This window comes from Coregonus lavaretus, assembly GCF_964263955.1.
Source record: "Coregonus lavaretus genome assembly, chromosome: 33".
NCBI classification, from domain to species: domain Eukaryota; kingdom Metazoa; phylum Chordata; class Actinopteri; order Salmoniformes; family Salmonidae; genus Coregonus; species Coregonus lavaretus.
This window is the reverse complement of record NC_140020.1, coordinates 4,890,606-4,913,778: the sequence shown is the minus strand read 5'-3', so window position 1 is coordinate 4,913,778 and position 23,173 is coordinate 4,890,606. Positions and strand designations below refer to the sequence as shown.

The window sequence follows — 23,173 nt, the reverse complement described above, 5'->3', positions numbered from 1 at the left end:
CATTCAAAAATCATGTCAAACACTATTATTGCAACTTATTATGTGAGTTGTTAAGCATATTTTTACTCCTGAACTTATTTAGGCTTGCCATAACAAATGGGTTGAATACATATTGACTCAAGACATTTCAGCTTTTCATTTTTTATAGCTTTCTAAACATTTCTAAAAACATAATTCCACTTTGACATTATGGGGTGTTGTGTGTAGGTCAGTGACAGAAAATCTCAATTTATTCCATTTTAAATTCAGGCTGTAACACAACAAAATGTGGGTGTGAATACTTCCTGAAGGCACAGTACATGTACAAGCTTTGAGGGTTTTTTGAAAGAGAAAATCCATCATTATTGTGTGCCTACTGTAAATATGGCTGCCACTTGTCTTTTCCTAGGAATGCTCGGAACATGGCGCGGGATGTGCAGAATTCCTTCTATGACATCGTTGAGGAGGTGGGAGGTCTCACACACACACAGGCTGTGGCTTACATCAAGAAGCTGATGACCAAGGGCCGCTACTCTCAGGACGTGTGGAGCTAAGGAAGATTAAGTTAACGTTACAGCACACCCTCACAACCCCATATGTTAACCTATTTCTTTCGGGTGGAGGGTGAGTGGTAACGGAAAACAGTTTTAAACTGTTTTTGGAGGTAACGTGTCAGCACATAATCACTAAATGGAAAGACGTATGAATGAATGTTTGTTGTACTTATTGTCTTGTTGTGTAATCTTACTGACAGCATTTTGTAGAGACTCGTGCTGAGAGGTAGTGCAATTCATTCAAGATTGGTTGGGAATGGGCTCATACTCCAAATCGACCCCTAACCCCCAGGCCTTTCATGTACACTGAACAAAATATAAACGCAACATGTAAAGTGTTGGTCCCATGTTTCATGAGCTGAAATAAAAGATCCCAGACATTTTCCATCCACACAAAAAGCTTATTTCTCTCAAATTTTGTGCACGTGTAACCACGCCAGCCCAGGACCTCCACATCCGGCTCCTTCACCTGTGGGATCGTCTGAGACCAACCACCCGGACAGCTGATGAATCTGTGGGTTTGCACAACAGAATAATTTCTGCACAAACTGTCAGTAACCGTCTCAGGGAAGCTAATCTGCATGCTCGTCGTCCTCACCAGGGTCTTGACCTGACTGCAGTTTGGCGTCGTAACTGACTTCTGTGGGCAAATGCTCACCTTCGATAGCAACTGGCATGCTGGAGAAGTGTGCTCTTCACGGATGAATCCCGGTTTCAACTGTACCAGGTAGAAGTCAGCGTGTATGGCGCCATGTGGGCGAGCGGTTTGCTGATGTCAACATTGTGGACAGAGTGCCCCGTGGTGGTGGGGTTATGGTATGGACAGGCATAAGCTACGGACAATGAACACAATTGCATTTTAAATCGATGGCAATTTGAATGCACAGAGATACCGTGACGAGATCCTGAGGCCCATTGTCGTGCCATTCATCCGCCACCATCACCTCACGTTTCAGCACAATAATGCACGGCCCCATGTCACAAGGATCTGTTCACAATTTCTGGAAGCTGAAAATGTCCCAGTTCTTCCATGGCCTGCATACTCACCAGACATGTCACTGATTGAGCATGTTTGGGATGCTCTGGATTGACGTGTACGACAGCGTGTTCCATATCTGAATTCCCAGTCATGTGAAATCCATAGATTAGGGCCTAATTTATTCATTTCAATTGACTGATTTCCTTATATGAACTGTAACTCAGTAAAATCTTTGAAATAGTTGCATGTTGCGTTTATATTTTTGTTCAGTGTAGATTTGGTCCACGCGCTCCTTTTAAGGTTATGGAACATTTTGGAATAAACCAATAGATTTTTTTATAAAATAGAGTGCAGACCTTCATTGTTTCCCATCAGATTAGAAAAATTGGAGATATTATACATTGAATGTTACACATCGTTTTTGTAAGTGAAACTAGGCGCAAACAGAGGTGATTATGATATGAAATATTGCCTCTGGACGTTTATCATGCTGTGAAGATCCCCACAAGGCGATAAAAAAAGTAATATATTGTAAATTAACTCCTGAAATGTCTACGGCATTGAAAGCATTCTATATTTGCATCTTTAAATGTATTTACAAGTTCAACATGGCTGCCTATTCAGATGCACGAAGGTTGTGTAAATACAGAGAGCAGTGCAAGATTAGTCAAATATGCATACTAGTAGCACATTCATATTGTACCATGTACTGTACAATTCCTACATTTAAATTGCAGTAACTGTTTAGTCATTGAGCCTTGTTCTTCATCGGTTCATTAAACGAAAAGGTTGTAGATTAAATGGTGGTTTACTGTAAAAATGCCCAGGTGTTTTTTTCTCATGCTCTCCCACTGTAAGGCTTAGTACCGACTAGTTATGTTTAGCTGGACACTACCACGGCATTTAGGCAATGCAATATGTGTTGTATTGTATGTGCACTTGCAGTACAACATGAATACATCTATTAACTGTCATTTATGTGTGTTCTGATAATCACTAATTCTGGGATATGTATATGTAAGAACTTTATCTAGTTTTATTTTCTTATGCTGATGGTTGAAAGCCTAAATACAAAATATTTACTTCAATTTTCTGAGGTTCTGTAACCGTATGAAATAGAATCAAGTGGATGATATACGGGTGATGTTCAGCAGTCTATCATTTTAGCACGTCATTTTGTGTTTCTTTTAATAGAGAAACCCTCAACTATTGTAGTGATACAGAATCAAATATGGTATGGTACATGTTGTCATTTAAATAAGAAATGTGCCTTTTTAAAATTGACCTGTGTTACATGACTCTTACCACTTGATCCAGTTTTATATGCAAAATAGCTATTTGTATATAAACAGTAACTTTAAAGCATGCATTTGTAAAGAAATAATAAATGGAGATCATTGATTTGCTTTATTTAGTCTTGGTTGTCATTTATGGCTTCTCTTTACTGTGCACGACTAGTTAATTTTCCAAAGATTACATCATAATCTGCCCTTGTAGCCCACACTCTTGATCACCTCACCCACTTGTCCCCTGCTTCTGAATTTCCAAAATTTTTGAACGATGCATTGCAAAACAAACTGAATGTAATGGATCTAATTTAGTGGTGAGTGGATGCTATTTTGTATTTTATTCTAAGAACACAGATACCTTAAAAGAAAGGTAGGTGCGTGGATCAGAAAACCAAACAGTATCTGGTGTGACCACCATTTCCCTCAAGCAGCACGACACATATCCTTCGCATTGAGTGTATCAGGCTGTTGATTGTGGCCTGTGGAATGTTGTGTCACTCTTCAACAGCTGTGCGAAGTTGCTGTTCATTGCTTGCCCATATCATAACCCCACCGCCACCATTGGGCACTCTGCTGGTCCTGGGGTGGCGTGGTTACACGTGGTCTGCGGTTGTGAGGCCGGTTGGACGTACTGCCAAATTCTCTAAAACGACGTTGGAGTCTGCTTATGGTACAGAAATGAATTTTAAATTCTCTCGCAACATCTCTGGTGGACATTTCTGCAGTCAGCATGCCAATTGCACGCTTCCTCAAAACTTGAGACATATGTAGCATTGTGTTGTGTGACAAAACTGCACATTTTAGAGTGGCTCTTTTATTGTCCCCAGCACAAGAAGCACCTGTGTAATGATCAAGCTGTTTAATCAGCTTCTTGATATGCTACACCTGTCAGGTGGATGGATTATCTTGGCAAAGGACAAATGCTCACTAACAGAGATTTAAACAAATTTGTATACAAAATTAGAGAAAGAAGCTTTTTGTACGTTTGGAAAATTTCTGGGATCTTTTATTTCAGCTCATGAAACATGGGACCAACACTTTACATGTTGCATTTATATTTTGTTAAGTGTAGTTAAGGGGGAAAAACTGATAATACATTAGTGTGATAAAAATGTTTAGTTTGAACTAAAAACTGTTCTGGTTTACTAAGGGTTTTGAAAAACGTTGTTTTAATCTAGGTTGTATAAATCAAGAGTACCAAGAGATTTGTCTACCGTATGTGTAAAAAAACACAAAGTACAAAACACACAAGCCAAAAGGAGTGGTCTTACAATCAACTGACAAGCAAACCCTTTATTGCATTGATTTGACCTTGAACATTCAGAGCCTGCTTGTATATTAAAACCAAAAACATCAGTGAAGAAAAAGTGGACCTTCAAGTACTGCCTCAAAACACTTGTCCAAGCATATTACATCTCAATGTATAACATGAGACAGAAAACACATTGAATGACAACTATGGGCTCGATTAAATCCGTATCGCCGTAGTTCAATCAATCAATCAATTTTATTTTATATAGCCCTTCTTACATCAGCTAATATCTCGAAGTGCTGTACAGAAACCCAGCCTAAAACCCCAAACAGCTAGTAATGCAGGTGTAGAAGCACGGTGGCTAGGAAAAACTCCCTAGAAAGGCAAAACCTAGGAAGAAACCTAGAGAGGAACCAGGCTATGAGGGGTGGCCAGTCCTCTTCTGGCTGTGCCGGGTGGAGATTATAACAGAACCATGCCAAGATGTTCAAAAATGTTCATAAGTGACAAGCATGGTCAAATAATAATCAGGAATAAATCTCAGTTGGCTTTTCATAGCCGATCATTAGAGTTTAAAACAGCAGGTCTGGGACAGGTAGGGGTTCCATAACCGCAGGCAGAACAGTTTAAACTGGAATAGCAGCAAGGCCAGGCGGACTGGGGATAGCAAGGAGTCACCACGGCCGGTAGTCCCGACGTATGGTCCTAGGGCTCAGGTCTCTCAGTTGGCTTTTCATAGCCGATCATTTAGAGTTGAAAACAGCAGGTCTGGGACAGGTAGGGGTTTCGTAGCCGCAGGCAGAACAGTTGAAACTGGAATAGCAGCAAGGCCAGGCGGACTGGGGGCAGCAGGGTGTCATCATGCCCGGTAGTCCTGACGTATGGTCCTAGGGCTCAGGTTCTCAGAGAGAAAGAGAGAACGAGAGAATTAGAGAGAGCATACTTAAATTCACACAGGACACTGGATAAGACAGGAGAAGTACTCCAGGTATAACCAACTAACCCCAGCCCCCCGACACATAAACTACTGCAGCATAAATACTGGAGGCTGAGACAGGAGCGGTCCGGAGACACTGTGGCCCCATCCGAAGAAACCCCCGGACAGGGCCAAACAGGAAGGATATAACCCCACCCACTCCGCCAAAGCACAGCCCCCGCACCACTAGAGGGATATCCCCAACCACCAACTTACAATCCTGAGACAAGGCCGAGTATAGCCCACAGAGGTCTCCACCACAGCACAAACCAAGGGGGGGGGGGGCGCCAACCCAGACAGGAAGATCACGTCAGTAACTCAACCCACTCAAGTGACGCACCCCTCCCAGGGACGGCATGAAAGAGCACCAGCAGGCCAGTGACTCAGCCCCTGCAACAGGGTTAGAGGCAGAGAACCCCAGTGGAGAGGGGAACCGGCCTGGCAGAGACAGCAAGGGCTGTTCGTTGCTCCAGCCTTTCCGTTCACCTTCACACTCCTGGGCCAGACTACACTCAATCATATGACCTACTGAAGAGATAAGTCTTCAGTAAAGACTTAAAGGTTGAGACCGAGTCTGCGTCTCTCACATGGGTAGGCAGACTGTTCCATAAAAATGGAGATCTATAGGAGAAAGCCCTGCCTCCCGCTGTTTGCTTAGAAATTCTAGGGACAATTAGGAGGCCTGCGTCTTGTGACCGTAGCGTACGTATTGGTATGTACGGCAGGACCAACTCGGAAAGATAGGTAGGAGCAAGCCCATGTAACGCTTTATAGGTTAACAGTAAAACCTTGAAATCAGCCCTTGCCTTAACAGGAAGCCAGTGTAGGGAAGCTAGCACTGGAGTAATATGATCAAATTTCTTGGTTCTAGTCAGGATTCTAGCAGCCGTATTTAGCACTAACTGAAGTTTATTTAGTGCTTTATCCGGGTAGCCGGAAAATAGAGCATTGCAGTAGTCTAATCTAGAAGTAACAAATGCATGGATTAATTTTTCTGCATCATTTTTGGACAGAAAATTTCTGATTTTTGCAATGTTACGTAGATGGAAAAAAGCTGTCCTTGAAACAGTCTTGATATGTTCGTCAAAAGAGAGATCAGGGTCAAGAGTAACGCCTAGGTCCTTCACAGTTTTATTTGAGACGACTTTACAACCATCAAGATGAATTGTCAGATTTAACAGAAGATCTCTTTGTTTCTTGGGACCTAGAACAAGCATCTCTGTTTTGTCCGAGTTTAAAAGTAAAAAGTTTTCAGCCATCCACTTCCTTATGTCTGAAACACAGGCTTCTAGCGAGGGCAATTTTGGGGCTTCACCATGCTTCATTGAAATGTACAGCTGTGTGTCATCCGCATAGCAGTGAAAGTTAACATTATGTTTTCGAATAACATCCCCAAGAGGTAAAATATATAGTGAAAACAATAGTGGTCCTAAAACGGAACCTTGAGGAACACCGAAATGTACAGTTGATTTGTCGGAGGACAGACCATTCACAGAGACAAACTGATATCTTTCCGACAGGTAGGATCTAAACCAGGCCAGAACTTGTCCGTGTAGACCAATTTGGGTTTCCAGTCTCTCCAAAAGAATGTGGTGATCGATGGTGTCAAAGGCAGCACTAAGGTCTAGTAGCACGAGGACAGATGCAGAGCCTCGGTCTGACGCCATTAAAAGGTCATTTACCACCTTCACAAGTGCAGTCTCAGTGCTATGATGGGGTCTAAAACCAGACTGAAGCATTTCGTATACATTGTTTGTCTTCAGAAAGGCAGTGAGTTGCTGCGCAACAGCTTTTTCTAAAATTTTTGAGAGGAATGGAAGATTCGATATTGGCCGATAGTTTTTTATATTTTCCGGGTCAAGGTTTGGCTTTTTCAAGAGAGGCTTTATCACTGCCACTTTTAGTGAGTTTGGTACACATCCGGTGGATAGAGAGCTGTTTATTATGTTCAACATAGGAGGGCCAAGCACAGGAAGCAGCTCCTTCAGCAGTTTAGTAGGAATAGGATCCAGTATGCAGCTTGAAGGTTTAGAGGCCATGATTATTTTCATCATTGTGTCAAGAGATATAGTACTAAAACACTTAAGTGTCTCTCCCGATCCCAGGCCCTCGCAGAGCTGTGCAGATCCAGGACAGCTAAGCCCTGGAGGAATACGCAGATTCAAAGAGGAGTCCGTAATTTGCTTTCTAATGGTCATGATCTTTTCCTCAAAGAAGTTCATGAATTTATCACTGCTGAAGTGAAAACCATCCTCTCTTGGGGAATGCTGCTTTTTAGTTAGCTTTGCAACAGTATCAAAAAGAAATTTTGGATTGTTCTTATTTTCCTCGATTAATTTGGAAAAGTAGGATGATCGAGCAGCAGTGAGGGCTCTTCGGTACTGCACGGTACTGTCTTTCCAAGCTAGTCGGAAGACTTCCAGTTTGGTGTGGCGCCATTTCCGTTCCAATTTCCTGGAAGCTTGCTTCAAAGCTCGGGTATTTTCTGTATACCAGGGAGCTAGTTTCTTATGACAAATGTTTTTCGTTTTTAGGGGTGCAACTGCATCTAGGGTATTGTGCAAGGTTAAATTTAGTTCCTCAGTTAAGTGGTTAACTGATTTTTGTCCTCTGACGTCCTTGGGTAGGCAGAAGGGGTCTGGAAGGGCATCAATGAATTTTTGTGTTGTCTGAGAATTTATAGCACGACTTTTGATGCTCCTTGGTTGGGGTCTGAGCAGATTATTTGTTGCGATTGCAAACGTAATAAAATGGTGGTCCGATAGTCCAGGATTTTGTGGAAAAACATTAAGATCTACAACATTTATTCCATGGGACAAAACTAGGTCCAGAGTATGACTGTGGCAGTGAGTAGGTCCAGAGACATGTTGGACAAAACCCACTGAGTCGATAATGGCTCCGAAGGACTTTTGGAGTGGGTCTGTGGACTTCTCCATGTGAATATTAAAATCACCAAAAATTAGAATATGATCTGCTATGACTACAAGGTCTGATAGGAATTCAGGAAACTCAGAGAGGAACGCTGTATATGGCCCAGGAGGCCTGTAAACAGTAGCTATAAAAAGTGATTGAGTAGGCTGCATAGATTTCATGACTAGAAGCTCGAAAGATGAAAACGTCATTTTTTTTTTTTGTAAATTGAAATTTGCTATCGTAAATGTTCAGAGCTATAGCGGCTTATAACCACACTGACATTTGTATTTTTTTAATGTTATTAGTTATACCAAGAGTTGACGTTTTTACAAGGATTGTGATTGCTGAAAATAGCACGCTTGAAATGTAAATGTAATTTCCGGTCTTCGCGAACATTGCCTTTACATTTCAATCGAGCTATAGCGAGTTTTGCCGTTACGGATTGAAGTCATCAATCTGTCAGTGAAGACACAGGTGCTCCTGGGTGAACCATCACAGATTCTGGCAGTGACTCCGGCATCTTTGCTGTGAAACTCTGGGGGGCACTGACAGACACAGACAGTGGACTGAGGTGGGAATGTTGAGAATGTGGATGTTGAGCCACTGGAGCCCAGTGACTGCTGGTTTGAGAGGCAGATGCATGCCCATGACTGAGTCCATGGCCGAAGCTGTGTTCGTGACTATGTCCATAACCTTGGCTGTGGCTGCAGCTGTGTCCATGTTCGTGACTATGTCCATGACTTGGCCCAAAGCTATGCTTGAGGCCATATCCATGGTTGTGTCCGTAATAACCTGAGAGCTGAACAGGGCTCCCCTGTGTATAGTAGGAGTGGGCCCAGCCTTCAAATGTCTTTGGTGTGGTCTCGGTAGCCTGTAGGTTGGAGGTAAAGGACACTGGAGCGTAGGCTTGGACTGGGTAGGAGCCTGGGGTTGGAATGATTCTGCAATCAATGAGAACGTGGACAGAATTCAGAGAGCCTATCTATACCAGTAATTCTCTATCTAATCATGGGGGACCACTAGGTGCCTATTGTACAGTATTCAATTACAGCTGAGGATCATCAATTATAACTGCACCTCATTATACTGTAGTACATTATGTGCTCTGGCTTGCACACAGCAATTGTTATTTAATGACCTCTTGTCTTGTCTGATAAATTATATGTCTGGTGCTTTCTTAGTACTCACGGTGGGTGGACCGTCTTCCTTCTCTCCTCTGTTGATGCAGGGACATACAGGACACCAATGTTCCTCAGCAGCCTGAAAGGCATCTTCTTGTCCAGCACTGATGCCCTGGCATCGGACATGTCCAGAAGTGAGAGCCAGCCCTTTCCGTCTGTTTCACCAGTGCAAGTTAAGGAGAATGTGTGACGCAGTGATGCAATATTTTTTCTAAACAAACATGCCATAATGTTCAGCAGCAGGATTCATATACAACACCTATAACCTATTACCACTTAACTACACTACTAAGCACACTTATAAAGCTGTGACATACTGCAGAGGAGTGTATCAGTTATTTTGAACCACAATGAGGTTGGAGTAAGGATACAGATCCCCCCTGCGATGATGGCGATGGCATTGCAAAGGAAGACAGTGTGTGGGACCAAAAGTGTTATGATGAACAGAAACAGCCAGGGCAGGGCTAACATGGGTACAGTGACCCCGAAAAGAAAGCCCTTAACCATACGGGAGTGCACTGTGGCCATACCCATAAGGGAGAGGGACACTGGAATGAACCCCTCCACCTGGTTCTGGGCAGATGCACCAAACAGTAGCAGACCCAGTATGGTGTACAACACCCCTGTGCTGATAGAGAGCAGCAGAAACATGAGGAGGAACCGAACAGTGCCCACACTCTTCTCAATGCCTCCACAGAGGGGCACCAGAACCCCAATACTGAGGAGTAGCTGGGTCACTGTCTTGTGGTGGAAGGAGTATGTGATGAGCTTGTGCACTGCAAAGGAAGAGGAAAGGATTAAAACATAAATGATAGGGTTGACAGACATAAGCTACACTGGTGTGTTGTGCTGTAGCCTACTGCTGTAGCCTACTGGCACCATCTGTTACATTAGCTATAAGTTTTAATAATAATAATAATGTGGTCCTCTGTAGCTCAGCTGGTAGAGCACGGCGCTTGAAACGCCAAGGTAGTTGGTTCGATCCCCGGGACCACCCATACACAAAAAAATGTATGCACGCATGACTGTAAGTCGCTTTGGATAAAAGCGTCTGCTAAATGGCATATTATTATTATTATTATTATTATTATTATTATTATTATTATTATAATAATATGCCATTTAGCAGACGCTTTTATCCAAAGCGACTTACAGTCATGCGTGCATACATTTTTGTGTATGGGTGGTCCCGGGGATCGAACCCACTATCTTGGCGTTACAAGAGCCGTGCTCTACCAGCTGAGCTACAGAGGACCACCATTCTAGCAAGCTAGCTAACGTTACAACACTCTCATACAAAGTAGCTACTGAGCATATATAACTGTTGATTCACTCAGACCCTCCTAGCTAACTTACCATGCCCATTGCCAAAAACTGTCGTTCCAAGACTGAAGACATCCTCTGATAAACCGAAATATGTAGTGACAGTAAACAAAACAAATGATACTATAATGACAGCAACAATCCCACTCGTGAGCCTGAACTCAGGAGTAAAACTCTTGAACCTCTGAACCATATGTTTTAAAATTATTCGGGATATCATTTTGATGACCAATGCATATTTGTCAAACTAGTACTTGGATAATCAAGCACAATAATCAATCAACTTTTCCTCCAATATTGCGCAACACTTTAGCCAGATTGTAGGTAGCTAGCTAGCTAGAGGTTCCCGCTAGATAACACAGCCACAAAGTACAAATAGGCTATATCGTAAAAATTAATGAAAACAAAAATAGGCTTTTTGGTCTTAATTTAAGGTTGGGCATAAGGTTAGCAGTGTGGTTAAGTTTAAAATCAGAGTTTAAGAAGATGAATTGTAGAAATAGGCGGGCAAGCTTGCTAAGCAAAAACAAATGTACTGGACTTCCGCATTTGGATTCGTCACAACCACAAAGTTGCTCAACTTTTGCTCAGATCATCAAGTGCTGCATTTGAAGACACTGCCACCTGCTGACATGTGCCTCAAATGTGATGATCAAAGAGTCCTCTACAGCCATTTCAGTTAGATAGCTAGATAGATTTTATTTGACAGTTATAAATTACGACCAGGGGGAGATACCACCAGTCCAGTCCCATACAAGCCTTTCCTGTGACGTATTATGCGCGCCCATAAAACTGTGACCTATTGTGACGTAACCAAGCATAAATTCACTACATAAACTGTGTTCAGCTTTGATATCATCAGTACAATCGCTTTCTTCAGTAAGGTTGTTTCAGGTGCATAGTCTGCCCTAGCTGACACTGTGCAGAGAATAAATACTACGATTGGAAACGGTTGGATAGACCCGTCCTTGGAGTTTAGAACGTCTGGTAGGCTCTTACATTCTTTGGTCCCAAATGGCACCCTGTAGTGTACTACTTTTGACCTGTGCCCATTGGGCTCAGGTCAAAATAAGTGCAATATATGGGCACTGGGGTGCCATTTGGGACATGCTTCATGCGTGTATGTGCCAGGATATGTTTTGTGCCAATCAATTGATGGAAATGTATCCCTCAGAAAGCAAGATGAATCATAATGATGAGAGAATCAAAAGAGCTTTAAGGCGCCGCCCTTATGTGGTAAATATCAAATATATATATATATTTAAAAAATCTTCTGTTTTTGTTATCACCTTTTAAATGGAGTGTTGTGTTGACAGTTGAATCCAGTGAGGGTGAACACCCCTGATTCTGTGATGTGGCCAACCGGCAAAGTGCGCAGAAGGCCAAGGCCTGTAAGTCAAATCTGACCTGAAAACAATAACACATAAACATTAGTTATGCTGCATGTGCAAACTGCAGTTATCACAGTAAAAGCAAGTGCAGATATCCCTCCTTATCTAACCACATTTGAAATGGAATATTGTCTTGACAGTCTACATCAGTGCAGACCCCTCAGATCCACAAAAGGCCTGTATGTCACATTCAAATCAACCACATAACAGTAGCTACTTAAATTATTTATTGATAGCTACATCATTTATTTCCAAGTTATTTCCAAGGCCAAAATGAGCAAAAGAGTGTTACATTTTTTCTTTACTGTTCACAGCCAATCATTGTGAGCTGTGGGCAGGAACAGACATCTGGGGATGGATGGGACATCAATCCAGAGCCTCTTAGCCAGGTCAGACATCTCTGCTGTTCCCATAGAGACAGAACAGATAGATCAATCTGTTGATTCATATGGCCATTTTGGTTGGCTTGGTTGAATTGACAATCATTCATTAGAAATGCTAAAGAATCCTACAGTATGGAAAGTCTTTAGCCCTATCCCTAATGTTATGGGAGTTGCATTTATTGCATTTCAATACACTTGCATTTTCAATTACCCATAAATTACTCACTACTTGTACAACTATGTTGGATTGCCTAAATATTCAACATTTTCTTGACAGTCAATGCCAGTGTATTCTATGGCTGCCCTAAGTACATGCCTTTGTCTGTCTCCTCAGTCTGGAAGGGTGACTCGGCTGATGGATAGAAATTATGATGGGGTGATCTCATCCTCCAACTCTGACATCTCTATCTACTCCTTCACTGACTGTGAATCTGAGGTAAGACAGTTGTACACCATGTCTTTGTTGAGTGACATCACTGTAAAGAGATTAGTCTCTGACTAGTTTACTCTGATACACAGTCTGATGATGAGGATCATGAAAGGAGGACACCACCGCTGAAAGTGAAGGATGAGGAGGATGGAAAGCTGACAAGGCTTAAAGTGAGGGATATGGTAGAGGACGACGATCTTTCTCTCCAATCCTTCGATGAGTCAGACTTTCTGGTATGTTCTGCAGCATGTATTTGAGTAACTCTTTGACTGAATGTGAAGAATGGACTATGACCAACTAGCTCTATGACACACAGCGTGATAATGGCAATGATGCCTCTGCTGAGGACAGTCCAGGGCCTTCAAAGGAACCACTGAGAAAAGGGGCTTCACTGAAGGACCCTCGACTGGTAGGCTCTTACGTGTGTGTGTGTGTGTGTGTTAGTGGTGCGCGGGTCAGCTGTTTGTTCAACCGAACCCACCCGCAATTGCTAATAACCCAGCCGCAACCGCCCGACTATATGTGATAAAGTGAAAATCTGAGGCCCGCACCTGACCCTAACCCGCAAATATAGAACACCGTCAGAACGATTTCTTAGCAGGGGGTGCAGGATTTTTTTGTGCCTAATTTGGATATGTTTCTGCTTATAATTTCCAACATTTTGGTAGGCTATTTGTTAGTCAACTTGTCTATAATTAGAGAGAAGACTAAATAAACCAAAAACGTTTAGGGATCAAGAAGAAAATGCAATAACTCAAGAAAAAAAGGGAAACATTTTCTGTGCAAAATTTCCAAATGACATCAGTTTGACGGGTTGAAAACGACCAGACATGTTTCTGATAAGATTTCAGTTTGGCTTGGATGCACATTTTATGTGGTTGAAATATTATCAGCTTTTATGATGCTGATAAAGCAGTCCCTAGCTGCGCATTCGCATTCCCTCAAGATGCTGAAAGAAATCATATTTCTCCACTGCTGTTCCCGAGTCAAAATAAAGCCTACATTTGGTGTAGCCTATCATTTTACTGCAAGAAATGCTTAATTCTGCAGGAGTTAATATTAAGACTGTGAGAGGTTAAAGATCTACAGTCAGTGTCCAGATTTCAGTTTCCATTTAATCCATCTGAACAGTAGGCTGTTTGTTCCCTTGACGTGCCATAGGCCTATTTGAATCCCCCTCTTGTGACTGTCGAATTTCTATAGTGCCTCACAATCATCACACATAACATAGGCACTGCCATCATCCTCTTTTAACACTTCACCAAATATTTTCCAAACATTACTTTTCTGGCCGTCCCTTCTTTATTTTCAACTTTCCATTTCGTAGCTTTTCTCTTATTGAATTAAAGCGTTTGGTGATTGGTGTGTAGTCTATCTGGCGCGCGTCAAGTTATGCCCTAAAGTTTAGGCTTACGCACTAATGCCAAATAGCCTATAGATATAACTTGCACAATAATTATACATTTATGGATTTTTTAATGTATTGTTTTCTGTTTATTCAACAATATTTCATGACCCTAAATCCCCCGCCCTGTGGATATAACCGTGGGACTTCTGGTTATGAGTCAACCCGCGCATCACTAGTGTGTGTCACATCTCAATTGTTTGACCCTATGTCTGTACAGATTATTGTGGCGAAACCCAACATCCCTGTCATTGTTGCTCCGCATGCTGTGGAGTACTTACCATACCACCACAGCCCTCGCCTGGCCCCAATCACCAACCTGAGCGAGAACGGTAGGAAGCTGCTCCAGAAAATGTCAGGAGTGGCCCCACAGGTGAGAGGAAATACAGAAAGCCCTTGCCTGGCCCCCATCACCAATACAGGAAGCCCTCGCCTGGCCCCCATCACCAACCTGAGTGAGAACAGCAGGAAGCTGCTCCAGGAAACGGCGCAGAAAATGGCAGGAGTGTACCCACAGGTGAGAGGAAATACAGAAAGCCCTTGCCTGGCCCCCATCACCAATAAAGGAAGCCCTCGCCTGGCCCCCATCACCAACCTGAGTGAGAACAGCAGGAAGCTGCTCCAGGAAACGGCGCAGAAAATGGCAGGAGTGTACCCACAGGTGAGAGGAAACAGGAAGGGGATATTGGCCATATGTCCTACAGTATATCATAACTCTAGATATTGTAGCTCAAGAGTAGAAAATAGCCATAAGCTTATATTACTTTATCTCCTTGTCCACATTATTCAGGAAGGGAAGGTCAAAAGGAAAAAGGGCAAGGCAAAAAAGAGAGTGAAGCAAGAGCAGGCTAGTAACATGAAGCAGGTGGAAAATGTTGGAGAAAGTAAGGAGGACAAGAAAGAGGAAAAGAAGAGTCTGAGGAAGAGGTGAGGAAATAGAAGAAGGAGAAGTAGAACATAACAAGGGCATTTTTGAGATTTATAGAAATAGAATGAGGTAGAGAATTATAGAAATAGAATGAGGTAGCAGAGAAAGAGCAGCTATCTGATGTGTAAGTGAAAACTACTATTTATTCTCCTGTTTGATTGACAGGTTTCTCCAGTGGCTGCTGCCCAAACTTAGATGTTTGAATAAATAATGGCCATCTACTACTACAACACACACACACACAGATATTTTGAGTATTGCTTACTCCTCCAATACACACAGAAACATAATTTCAGACACAGGAACTATGTTTAGAAAAATACACATATTGGTCTCGTTCTAATATTTTGAGACATGCACTATTCTTTAAAATAAAAAAACTACAAAAAATGTTAGAAATATGCATTTTCAATAAAGCTTTTGAAATTGCAATTATTTGTGTCAGACTGTTTTTTTGTTCTTCATTAATTACAGCAAGGGAACAATTATTGTAGTGACATTACATGACATGTTATGTACCAGTGGGTGTTTTATATTCTGCTGTCCTGCACTGGATCCCACTGTAGGTGGCAGTAGTGCACAAAATAGTTGGTTTGCTCACCAGAAACCCAACCAGGCAGAGAGACTATTGTTACCATGCAACGAGCAGATGCTTCAGTGCAGGGTTGCCATGTCCGCAGTTTTGCTAACATTTGGGCTACTTTGAAAACGATGTCGCGGGGGGGTAAACATGGCATTTCTTCAAACAAAACATATTTTTCACTGTGACCTGCTGCTGACTACCAGGCAGTGAGCAGGCAGGTTGTTACTGAATGAGCAGTAGGAAGGGGGAGGGCCGTGTTTTTGTGTGTGTGTTTTAGAGCCACAGCAGGCAGCTGAGTCACCGGCCATCAAGTATGCTATTAATTTGTATGCCATTGTAGGATACTGTAGCCTACCATTTGATACAATAAATATGTTGAAATTAAGATATCACTGGAGTCATTGCAAGTCAATTTGTGCCACTTGTGTAGCCTACCTGGAGCTGGCAAACGGATTTAATAAATAGCCTATAACTTTAAGCATATGTTTTCGTTTCAGTCTCCTCCATCTCCACTAACCGAAGATAATTGTATATATTTTTTTCTATTAATGATGTAAAATAAACAGTTGTACAGAAAGACTCTTCTGAAGGCCAAATTACAGAGGAGGAACTTCTTGATGCAATTAAAGCCTTTAAGTCTGGGAAAACTCCAGGGTTGGATGGCATACCAGTCGAGGTATACCAAACCTCATTTGATATACTCAGAGGACCCTTATTAGCATGTTTTAACCACACCTACAAAAATGGTAGATTATCAGATACTCAACAAGAAGGTCTGATTTCATTATTACTGAAACAGCATCCAAGTGGTAAATATAAAGATCCGGTCCATTAAAAAAATTGGAGGCCCCTTAAACTTCAGTGTTGTGATGCAAAAGTTCTAGCAAAATGTATAGCGTATAGAATTAAAAAGGTATTGTCAGGTATTATTTATCCTAATCAGACAGGTTGTTTACATGGATGATACATTGGAGATAATATAAGACAAGTATTGGAAACAATAGAACACTATGAAAAATCTGGGAAACCAGGCCTGGTATTCATAGCTGACTTTGAAAAGGCTTTTGATAAAGTACGACTGGAATTTATATATAAATGCCTGGAATAAATTTCAATTTTGGAGAATCTCTTATAAAATGGGTTAAAGTTACAGTATGTATAGTAACCCTAGGTGTAAAATAGTAAATAATGACTACTTCTCAGAAAGTTTTAAACTGTCAAGAGGAGTAAAACAAGGTTGTCCACTATCTGCATATCTATTTATTATGGCCATCGAAATGTTAGCTATTAAAATCAGATCCAACAATAATATCAAGGGGTTAGAAATCAAGGGCTTAAAAACAAAGATGTCATTGTACGCTGATGATTCATGCTTTCTTTTAAATCCACAATTTGGATCCCTCCACAGCCTCATAGAGGATCTAGGTACTTTTTCTAACCTTTTACATTACCGTGTAGTTTACCAATAAAATGGTCTGACGGTGATGTGGACATACTCGGTATACATATCCCGAAATAAAGAAATTATCTCACTACAATACATTTTAATAGAAAGTTAGCAAAAATATATAAAAATGTTCTACCATGGAAAGGAAAATACCTGTCTATTTGTGGTAAAATCACCCTGATTAACTCTTTAGTCATATCCCAGTTTACCTATTTGCTTATGGTCTTGCCTACATCTAGGGACCTGTTTTTAAAAATTAAATGAGCAAAAAAAAGATTCAATTTTATTTGGAACGGCAAGCCAGACAAAATTAAACGGGCCTATTTATATAATGAACATGAATTCAGAGGGCAGAAATTATTAAATATTAAAGCATTAGACCTCTCACTAAAGGCTTCAGTCATGCAAAAGTTATACTTAAATCCAAACTGGTTTTCTAGCAGATTAATAAGAATATCTCACCCCATGTTCAAGAATGGCCTTTTCCCCTTTATTCAGATTACAACCTCTCACTGAAAATGAAATCATCTCCAAAATATCACTATTTTAAAAATAAGCCATAGAAAGTTGGTTGCGATTTCAGTTTAATCCACCAGAAAAGACAGAACAAATAATACAACAAATAATGTGGTTAAACTCAAATATAATTTTTATATTATTATTTTTTCAAAAAAATGTTTAAAAAAGGTATAATCTTTGTAAATGATATCATAAATAGGACTAGTGGAGTTATGTCACACATGCAGCTAACAAAAATATATGGAAATGTCTGCTCTACCCAAAATTACAACCAACTAATTGCAGCATTAACGCAAAAATGGAAGAGGCAAGTGGAAGGGGGAAAAAATAAGGAACTTGTCTTCATTAAAGACCAAAATTGGTTAATGAAAATTGTGATAAATAAAAAAGTATATCAGTTTTATTTAAGGACAAAAAATTTGACAGCTGTGCCATATAGATTGCAAAATAGTTGGAAAGAGATTTTCGATGTACCGATACCATGGCACATGGTTTATGAACTGATACGCAAAACAACGCCGGATTCAAAACCTAAAATTTTTCAATTAAAATTATTATACAAAATTCTTGCAACCAATAGAATGTTATATATATGGGGGATACAACCATCCCAGCTCTGCAGATTTTTCTGCGAAGAGACCGATTCATTAGATCATTTGTTTTGGTACTGTCCATGTGTAGCTTGTTTTTGGTCAAAGGTCCAGGAAGAAGAAGTGCAACATTTACCTGGAGCTAACTCTGCAGATAGCACTACTGGGTGATTTGAAAAGTCATAGTCAATCGATCAATAATATAATAATACTTTTAACAAAAATGTTTATCTTTAATTTACAATCTGTAGAAACTATGAGAATAGAAAGGTTCAGAACTTTTGTGAAACATCACAGCACAGTTGAAAAATATATGGCAAATGTAAATAAAAAATGGATGGTGTTAAGAGATAGATGGGAGGGGTTGAGTGGAGCTGAAGGGTGGGATTAAAAACAACAAGATAACTAATGTAAAATATATTGTGATGGGACCAACACTTTACATGTTGCATTTATATTTTTGTTAAGTGTAGTTAAGGGGGAAAAACTGATAATACATTAGTGTGATAAAAATGTTTAGTTTGAACTAAAAACTGTTCTGGTTTACTAAGGGTTTTGAAAAACGTTGTTTTAATCTAGGTTATATAAATCAAGAGTACCAAGAGATTTGTCTACCGTCTGTGTAAAAAAACACAAAGTACAAAACACACAAGCCAAAAGGAGTGGTCTTACAATCAACTGACAATCAAACCCTTCTTGCATTGATTTGACCTTGAACATTCAGAGCCTGCTTGTATATTCAAACCAAAAACATCAGTGAAGAAAAAGTGGACCTTCAAGTACTGCCTCAAACCACTTGTCCAAGCATATTACATCTCAATGTATAACATGAGACAGAAAACACATTGAATGACAACTATGGGCTCGATTAAATCCGTATTGCCGTAGTTCAGAGCTATAGCGGCTTATAACCACACTGACATTTTTTATTTTTTTTATGTTATTAGTTATACCAAGATTTGACGTTTTTACAAGGATTGTGATTGCTGAAAATAGCACGCTTGAAATGTAAATGTAATTTCCGGTCTTCGCGAACATTGCCTTTAAATTTCAATCGAGCTATAGCGAGTTTTGCCGTTACGGATTGAAGTCATCAATCTGTCAGTGAAGACACAGGTGCTCCTGGGTGAACCATCACAGATTCTGGCAGTGACTCCAGCATTTTTGCTGTGAAACTCTGGGGGGCACTGACAGACACAGACAGTGGACTGAGGTGGGAATGTTGAGAATGTGGATGTTGAGCCACTGGAGCCCAGTGACTGCTGGTTTGAGAGGCAGATGCATGCCCATGACTGAGTCCATGGCCGAAGCTGTGTTCGTGACTATGTCCATGACCTTGGCTGTGGCTGCAGCTGTGTCCATGTTCGTGACTATGTCCGTGACTTGGCCCAAAGCTATGCTTGAGGCCATATCCATGGTTGTGTCCATTATAACCTGAGAGCTGAACAGGGCTCCCCTGTGTATAGTAGGAGTTGGCCCAGCCTTCAAATGTCTTTGGTGTGGTCTCGGTAGCCTGTAGGTTGGAGGTAAAGGACACTGGAGCGTAGGCTTGGACTGGGTAGGAGCCTGGGGTTGGAATGATTCTGCAATCAATGAGAACGTGGACAGATTTCAGAGAGCCTATCTATACCAGTAATTCTCTATCTAATCATGGGGGACCACTAGGTGCCTATTGTACAGTATTCAATTACAGCTGCGGATCATCAATTATAACTGCACCTCATTATACTGTAGTACATTATGTGCTCTGGCTTGCACACAGCAATTGTTATTTAATGACCTCTTGTCTTGTCTGATAAATGATATGTCTGGTGCTTTCTCAGTACTTACGGTGGGTGGACCGTCTTCCTTCTCTCCTCTGTTGATGCAGGGACATACAGGACACCAATGTTCCTCAGCAGCCTGAAAGGCATCTTCTTGTCCAGCACTGATGCCCTGGCATCGGACATGTCCAGAAGTGAGAGCCAGCCCTTACCGTCTGTTTCACCAGTGCAAGTTAAGGAGAATGTGTGACGCAGTGATGCAAGATTTTTTCTAAACAAACATGCCATAATGTTCAGCAGCAGGATTCATATATAACACCTATAACCTATTACCACTTAACTACACTACTAAGCACACTTATAAAGCTGTGACATACTGCAGAGGAGTGTATCAGTTATTTTGAACCACAATGAGGTTATAGCCGGCCGCGACCGGGAGACCCATGGGGCGGCGCACAATTGGCCCAGCGTCGTCCAGGGTAGGGGAGGGAATGGCCGGCAGGGATGTAGCTCAGTTGGTAGAGCATGGTGTTTGCAACGCCAGGGTTGTGGGTTCGATTCCCACGGGGGGCCAGTATGAAAAATTAAAAAATAACTCACTAACTGTAAGTCGCTCTGGATAAGAGCGTCTGCTAAATGACTAAAATGTAAATGTAAATGAGTAAGGATACAGATCCCCCCTGCGATGATGGCGATGGCATTGCAAAGGAAGACAGTGTGTGGGACCAAAAGTGTTATGATGAACAGAAACAGCCAGGGCAGGGCTAACATGGGTACAGTGACCCCGAAAAGAAAGCCCTTAACCATACGGGAGTGCACTGTGGCCATACCCATAAGGGAGAGGGACACTGGAATGAACCCCTCCACCTGTTTCTGGGCAGATGCACCAAACAGTAGCAGACCCAGTATGGTGTACAACACCCCTGTGCTGATAGAGAGCAGCAGAAACATGAGGAGGAACCGAACAGTCCCCACACTCTTCTCAATGCCTCCACAGAGGGGCACCAGAACCCCAATACTGAGGAGTAGCTGGGTCACTGTCTTGTGGTGGAAGGAGTATGTGATGAGCTTGTGCACTGCAAAGGAAGAGGAAAGGATTAAAACATAAATGATAGGGTTGACAGACATAAGCTGCACTGGTGTGTTGTGCTGTAGCCTGCTGCTGTAGCCTACTGGCACCATCTGTTACATTAGCTATACGTTTTAGCAAGCTAGCTAACGTTACAACACTCTCATTCAAAGTAGCTACTGAGCATATATGACTGTTGATTCACTCAGACCCTCCTAGCTAACTTACCATGCCCATTGCCAAAAACTGTCGTTCCAAGACTGAAGACATCCTCTGATAAACCGAAATATGTAGTGACAGTAAACAAAACAAATGATACTCTAATGACAGCAACAATCCCACTCGTGAGCCTGAACTCAGGAGTAAAACTCTTGAACCTCTGAACCATATGTTTTAAAACTATTCGGATATCATTTTGATGCCCAATGCATATTTGTCAAACTTGGATAATCAAGTACAATAATCAATCTTTTCCTCCAATATTGCGTAAAACTTTAGCCAGATTATAGGTAGCTAGCTAGCTAGCTAGCTAGAGGTTCCCACTAGATAACAAAGCCACAAATTACAAATAGGCTATATCTTAAAAATTAATGAAAACAAAAATAGGCTTTTTGGTCTTAATTTAAGGTTGGGCATAAGGTTAGCAGTGTGGTTAAGTTTAAAATCCGAGTTTAAGAAGATGAATTGTAGAAATAGGCGGGCAAGCTTGCTAAGCAAAAACAAATGTACTGGACTTCCGCATTTGGATTTGTCACAACCACAAAGTTGCTCAACTGTTGCTCAGATCATCAAGTGCTGCATTTGAAGACACTGCCACCTGCTGACATGTGCCTCAAATGTGATGATCAAAGAGTCCTCAACAGCCATTTGAGTTAGATAGCTAGATAGATTTTATTTGACAGTTATGAATTACGACCAGGGGGAGATACCACCAGTCCAGTCCCATACAAGCCTTTCCTGTGACGTATTATGCGCGGCCATAAAACTGTGACCTATTGTGACGTAACCAAGCATAAATTCACTACATAAACTGTGTTCAGCTTTGATACAATCAGTACAATCGCTTTCTTCAGTCAGGTTGTTTCAGGTGCATAGTCTGCCCTAGCTGACACTGTGCAGAGAATAAATACTACGATTGGAAACGGTTGGATAGACCCGTGCGCACTGCACAAGGTGATTTGGAGTTTAGAACGTCTGGTAGGCTCTTACATTCTTTGGTCCCAAATGGCACCCTGTAGTGTACTACTTTTGACCTGTGCCCATTGGACTCAGGTCAAAATAAGTGCAATATATGGGCACTGGGGTGCCATTTGGGACATGCCCTTTATGCGTGTGTGTGCCAGGATATGTTTTGTGCCAATCAATTGATGGAAATGTATCCCTCAGAAAGCAAGATGAATCGTAATGATGAGTGAATCAAAAGAGCTTTAAGGCGCCGCCCTTATGTGTTAAATATCAAATATATATATATATATTTAAAAAATCTTCTGTTTTTGTTATCACCTTTTAAATGGAGTGTTGTGTTGACAGTTGAATCCAGTGAGGGTGAACACCCCTGATTCTGTGATGTGGCCAACCGGCAAAGTGCGCAGAAGGCCAAGGCCTGTAAGTCAAATCTGACCTGAAAACAATAACACATAAACATTAGTTATGCTGCATGTACAAACTGCAGTTATCACAATAAAAGCAAGTGCAGATATCCCTCCTTATCTAACCACATTTGAAATGGAATATTGTCTTGACAGTCTACTTCAGTGCAGACCCCTCAGATCCACAAAAGGCCTGTATGTCACATTCAAATCAACCACATAACAGTAGCTACTTAAATTATTTATTGATAGCTACATCATTTATTTCCAAGTTATTTCCAAGGCCAAAATGAGCAAAAGAGTGTTACATTTTTTCTTTACTGTTCACAGCCAATCATTGTGAGCTGTGGGCAGGAACAGACATCTGGGGATGGATGGGACATCAATCCAGAGCCTCTTAGCCAGGTCAGACATCTCTGCTGTTCCCATAGAGACAGAACAGATAGATCAATCTGTTGATTCATATGGCCATTTTGGTTGGCTTGGTTGAATTGACAATCATTCATTAGAAATGCTAAAGAATGGGGCGGAGCTAGCATGTTGGAGTGAACGGCTGTGTGTGAGAGGCTCCCGCAACTTTTTTGCGAAATAATCTAACCTAACTTACTTTATTGCACTTGTTACAACAAA

The 23,173-nt window shown here is 41.4% G+C and overlaps 3 protein-coding genes across 3 annotated transcripts in view; 1 reads left to right on the top strand and 2 right to left on the bottom strand.

The window, feature by feature from the left end:
• The window catches only part of LOC311108574 (translocating chain-associated membrane protein 2-like), a 266,741-nt gene that overhangs the window by 216,898 nt on the left and 26,670 nt on the right, over nucleotides 1-23,173 (top strand). The gene's annotated exons all lie outside the window — the stretch shown is intronic.
• Nucleotides 8,069-11,003, bottom strand: LOC311108569 (rhomboid domain-containing protein 2-like). Its single transcript, XM_084151223.1, has 4 exons — nucleotides 10,480-11,003; nucleotides 9,495-9,899; nucleotides 9,131-9,278; nucleotides 8,069-8,883 (listed from the first exon to the last, which is right to left on the bottom strand). The coding sequence occupies exons 1-4, from the start codon at nucleotides 10,664-10,666 to the stop codon at nucleotides 8,394-8,396; spliced, it is 1,230 nt and encodes a 409-aa protein (XP_084007349.1). The 5' UTR covers nucleotides 10,667-11,003; the 3' UTR covers nucleotides 8,069-8,393.
• Nucleotides 17,385-21,687, bottom strand: LOC311108572 (rhomboid domain-containing protein 2-like). Its single transcript, XM_084151226.1, has 3 exons — nucleotides 20,557-21,687; nucleotides 19,953-20,100; nucleotides 17,385-19,705 (listed from the first exon to the last, which is right to left on the bottom strand). Exons 1-3 carry the CDS (start codon nucleotides 21,065-21,067, stop codon nucleotides 19,216-19,218), a joined length of 1,149 nt encoding a protein of 382 aa, XP_084007352.1. The 5' UTR covers nucleotides 21,068-21,687; the 3' UTR covers nucleotides 17,385-19,215.

What these genes read in the sequence shown, in the direction of transcription:
- LOC311108572 (XM_084151226.1), bottom strand. Translation starts at nt 21,067, where the DNA reads ATGGTGCCAGTAGGCTACAGCAGCAGGCTACAGCACAACACACCAGTG. An exon ending in CATCATCGCAGGGGGGATCT is followed by an intron (nt 20,101 to 20,556) that starts GTATCCTTACTC and finishes CTGGTGAAACAG; the next exon opens with ACGGTAAGGGCTGGCTCTCA. An exon ending in AGGAAGACGGTCCACCCACC is followed by an intron (nt 19,706 to 19,952) that starts GTAAGTACTGAG and finishes CATTGATTGCAG; the next exon opens with AATCATTCCAACCCCAGGCT.
- LOC311108569 (XM_084151223.1), bottom strand. Translation starts at nt 10,666, where the DNA reads ATGATATCCCGAATAATTTTAAAACATATGGTTCAGAGGTTCAAGAGT. An exon ending in CATCATCGCAGGGGGGATCT is followed by an intron (nt 9,279 to 9,494) that starts GTATCCTTACTC and finishes CTGGTGAAACAG; the next exon opens with ACGGAAAGGGCTGGCTCTCA. An exon ending in AGGAAGACGGTCCACCCACC is followed by an intron (nt 8,884 to 9,130) that starts GTGAGTACTAAG and finishes CATTGATTGCAG; the next exon opens with AATCATTCCAACCCCAGGCT.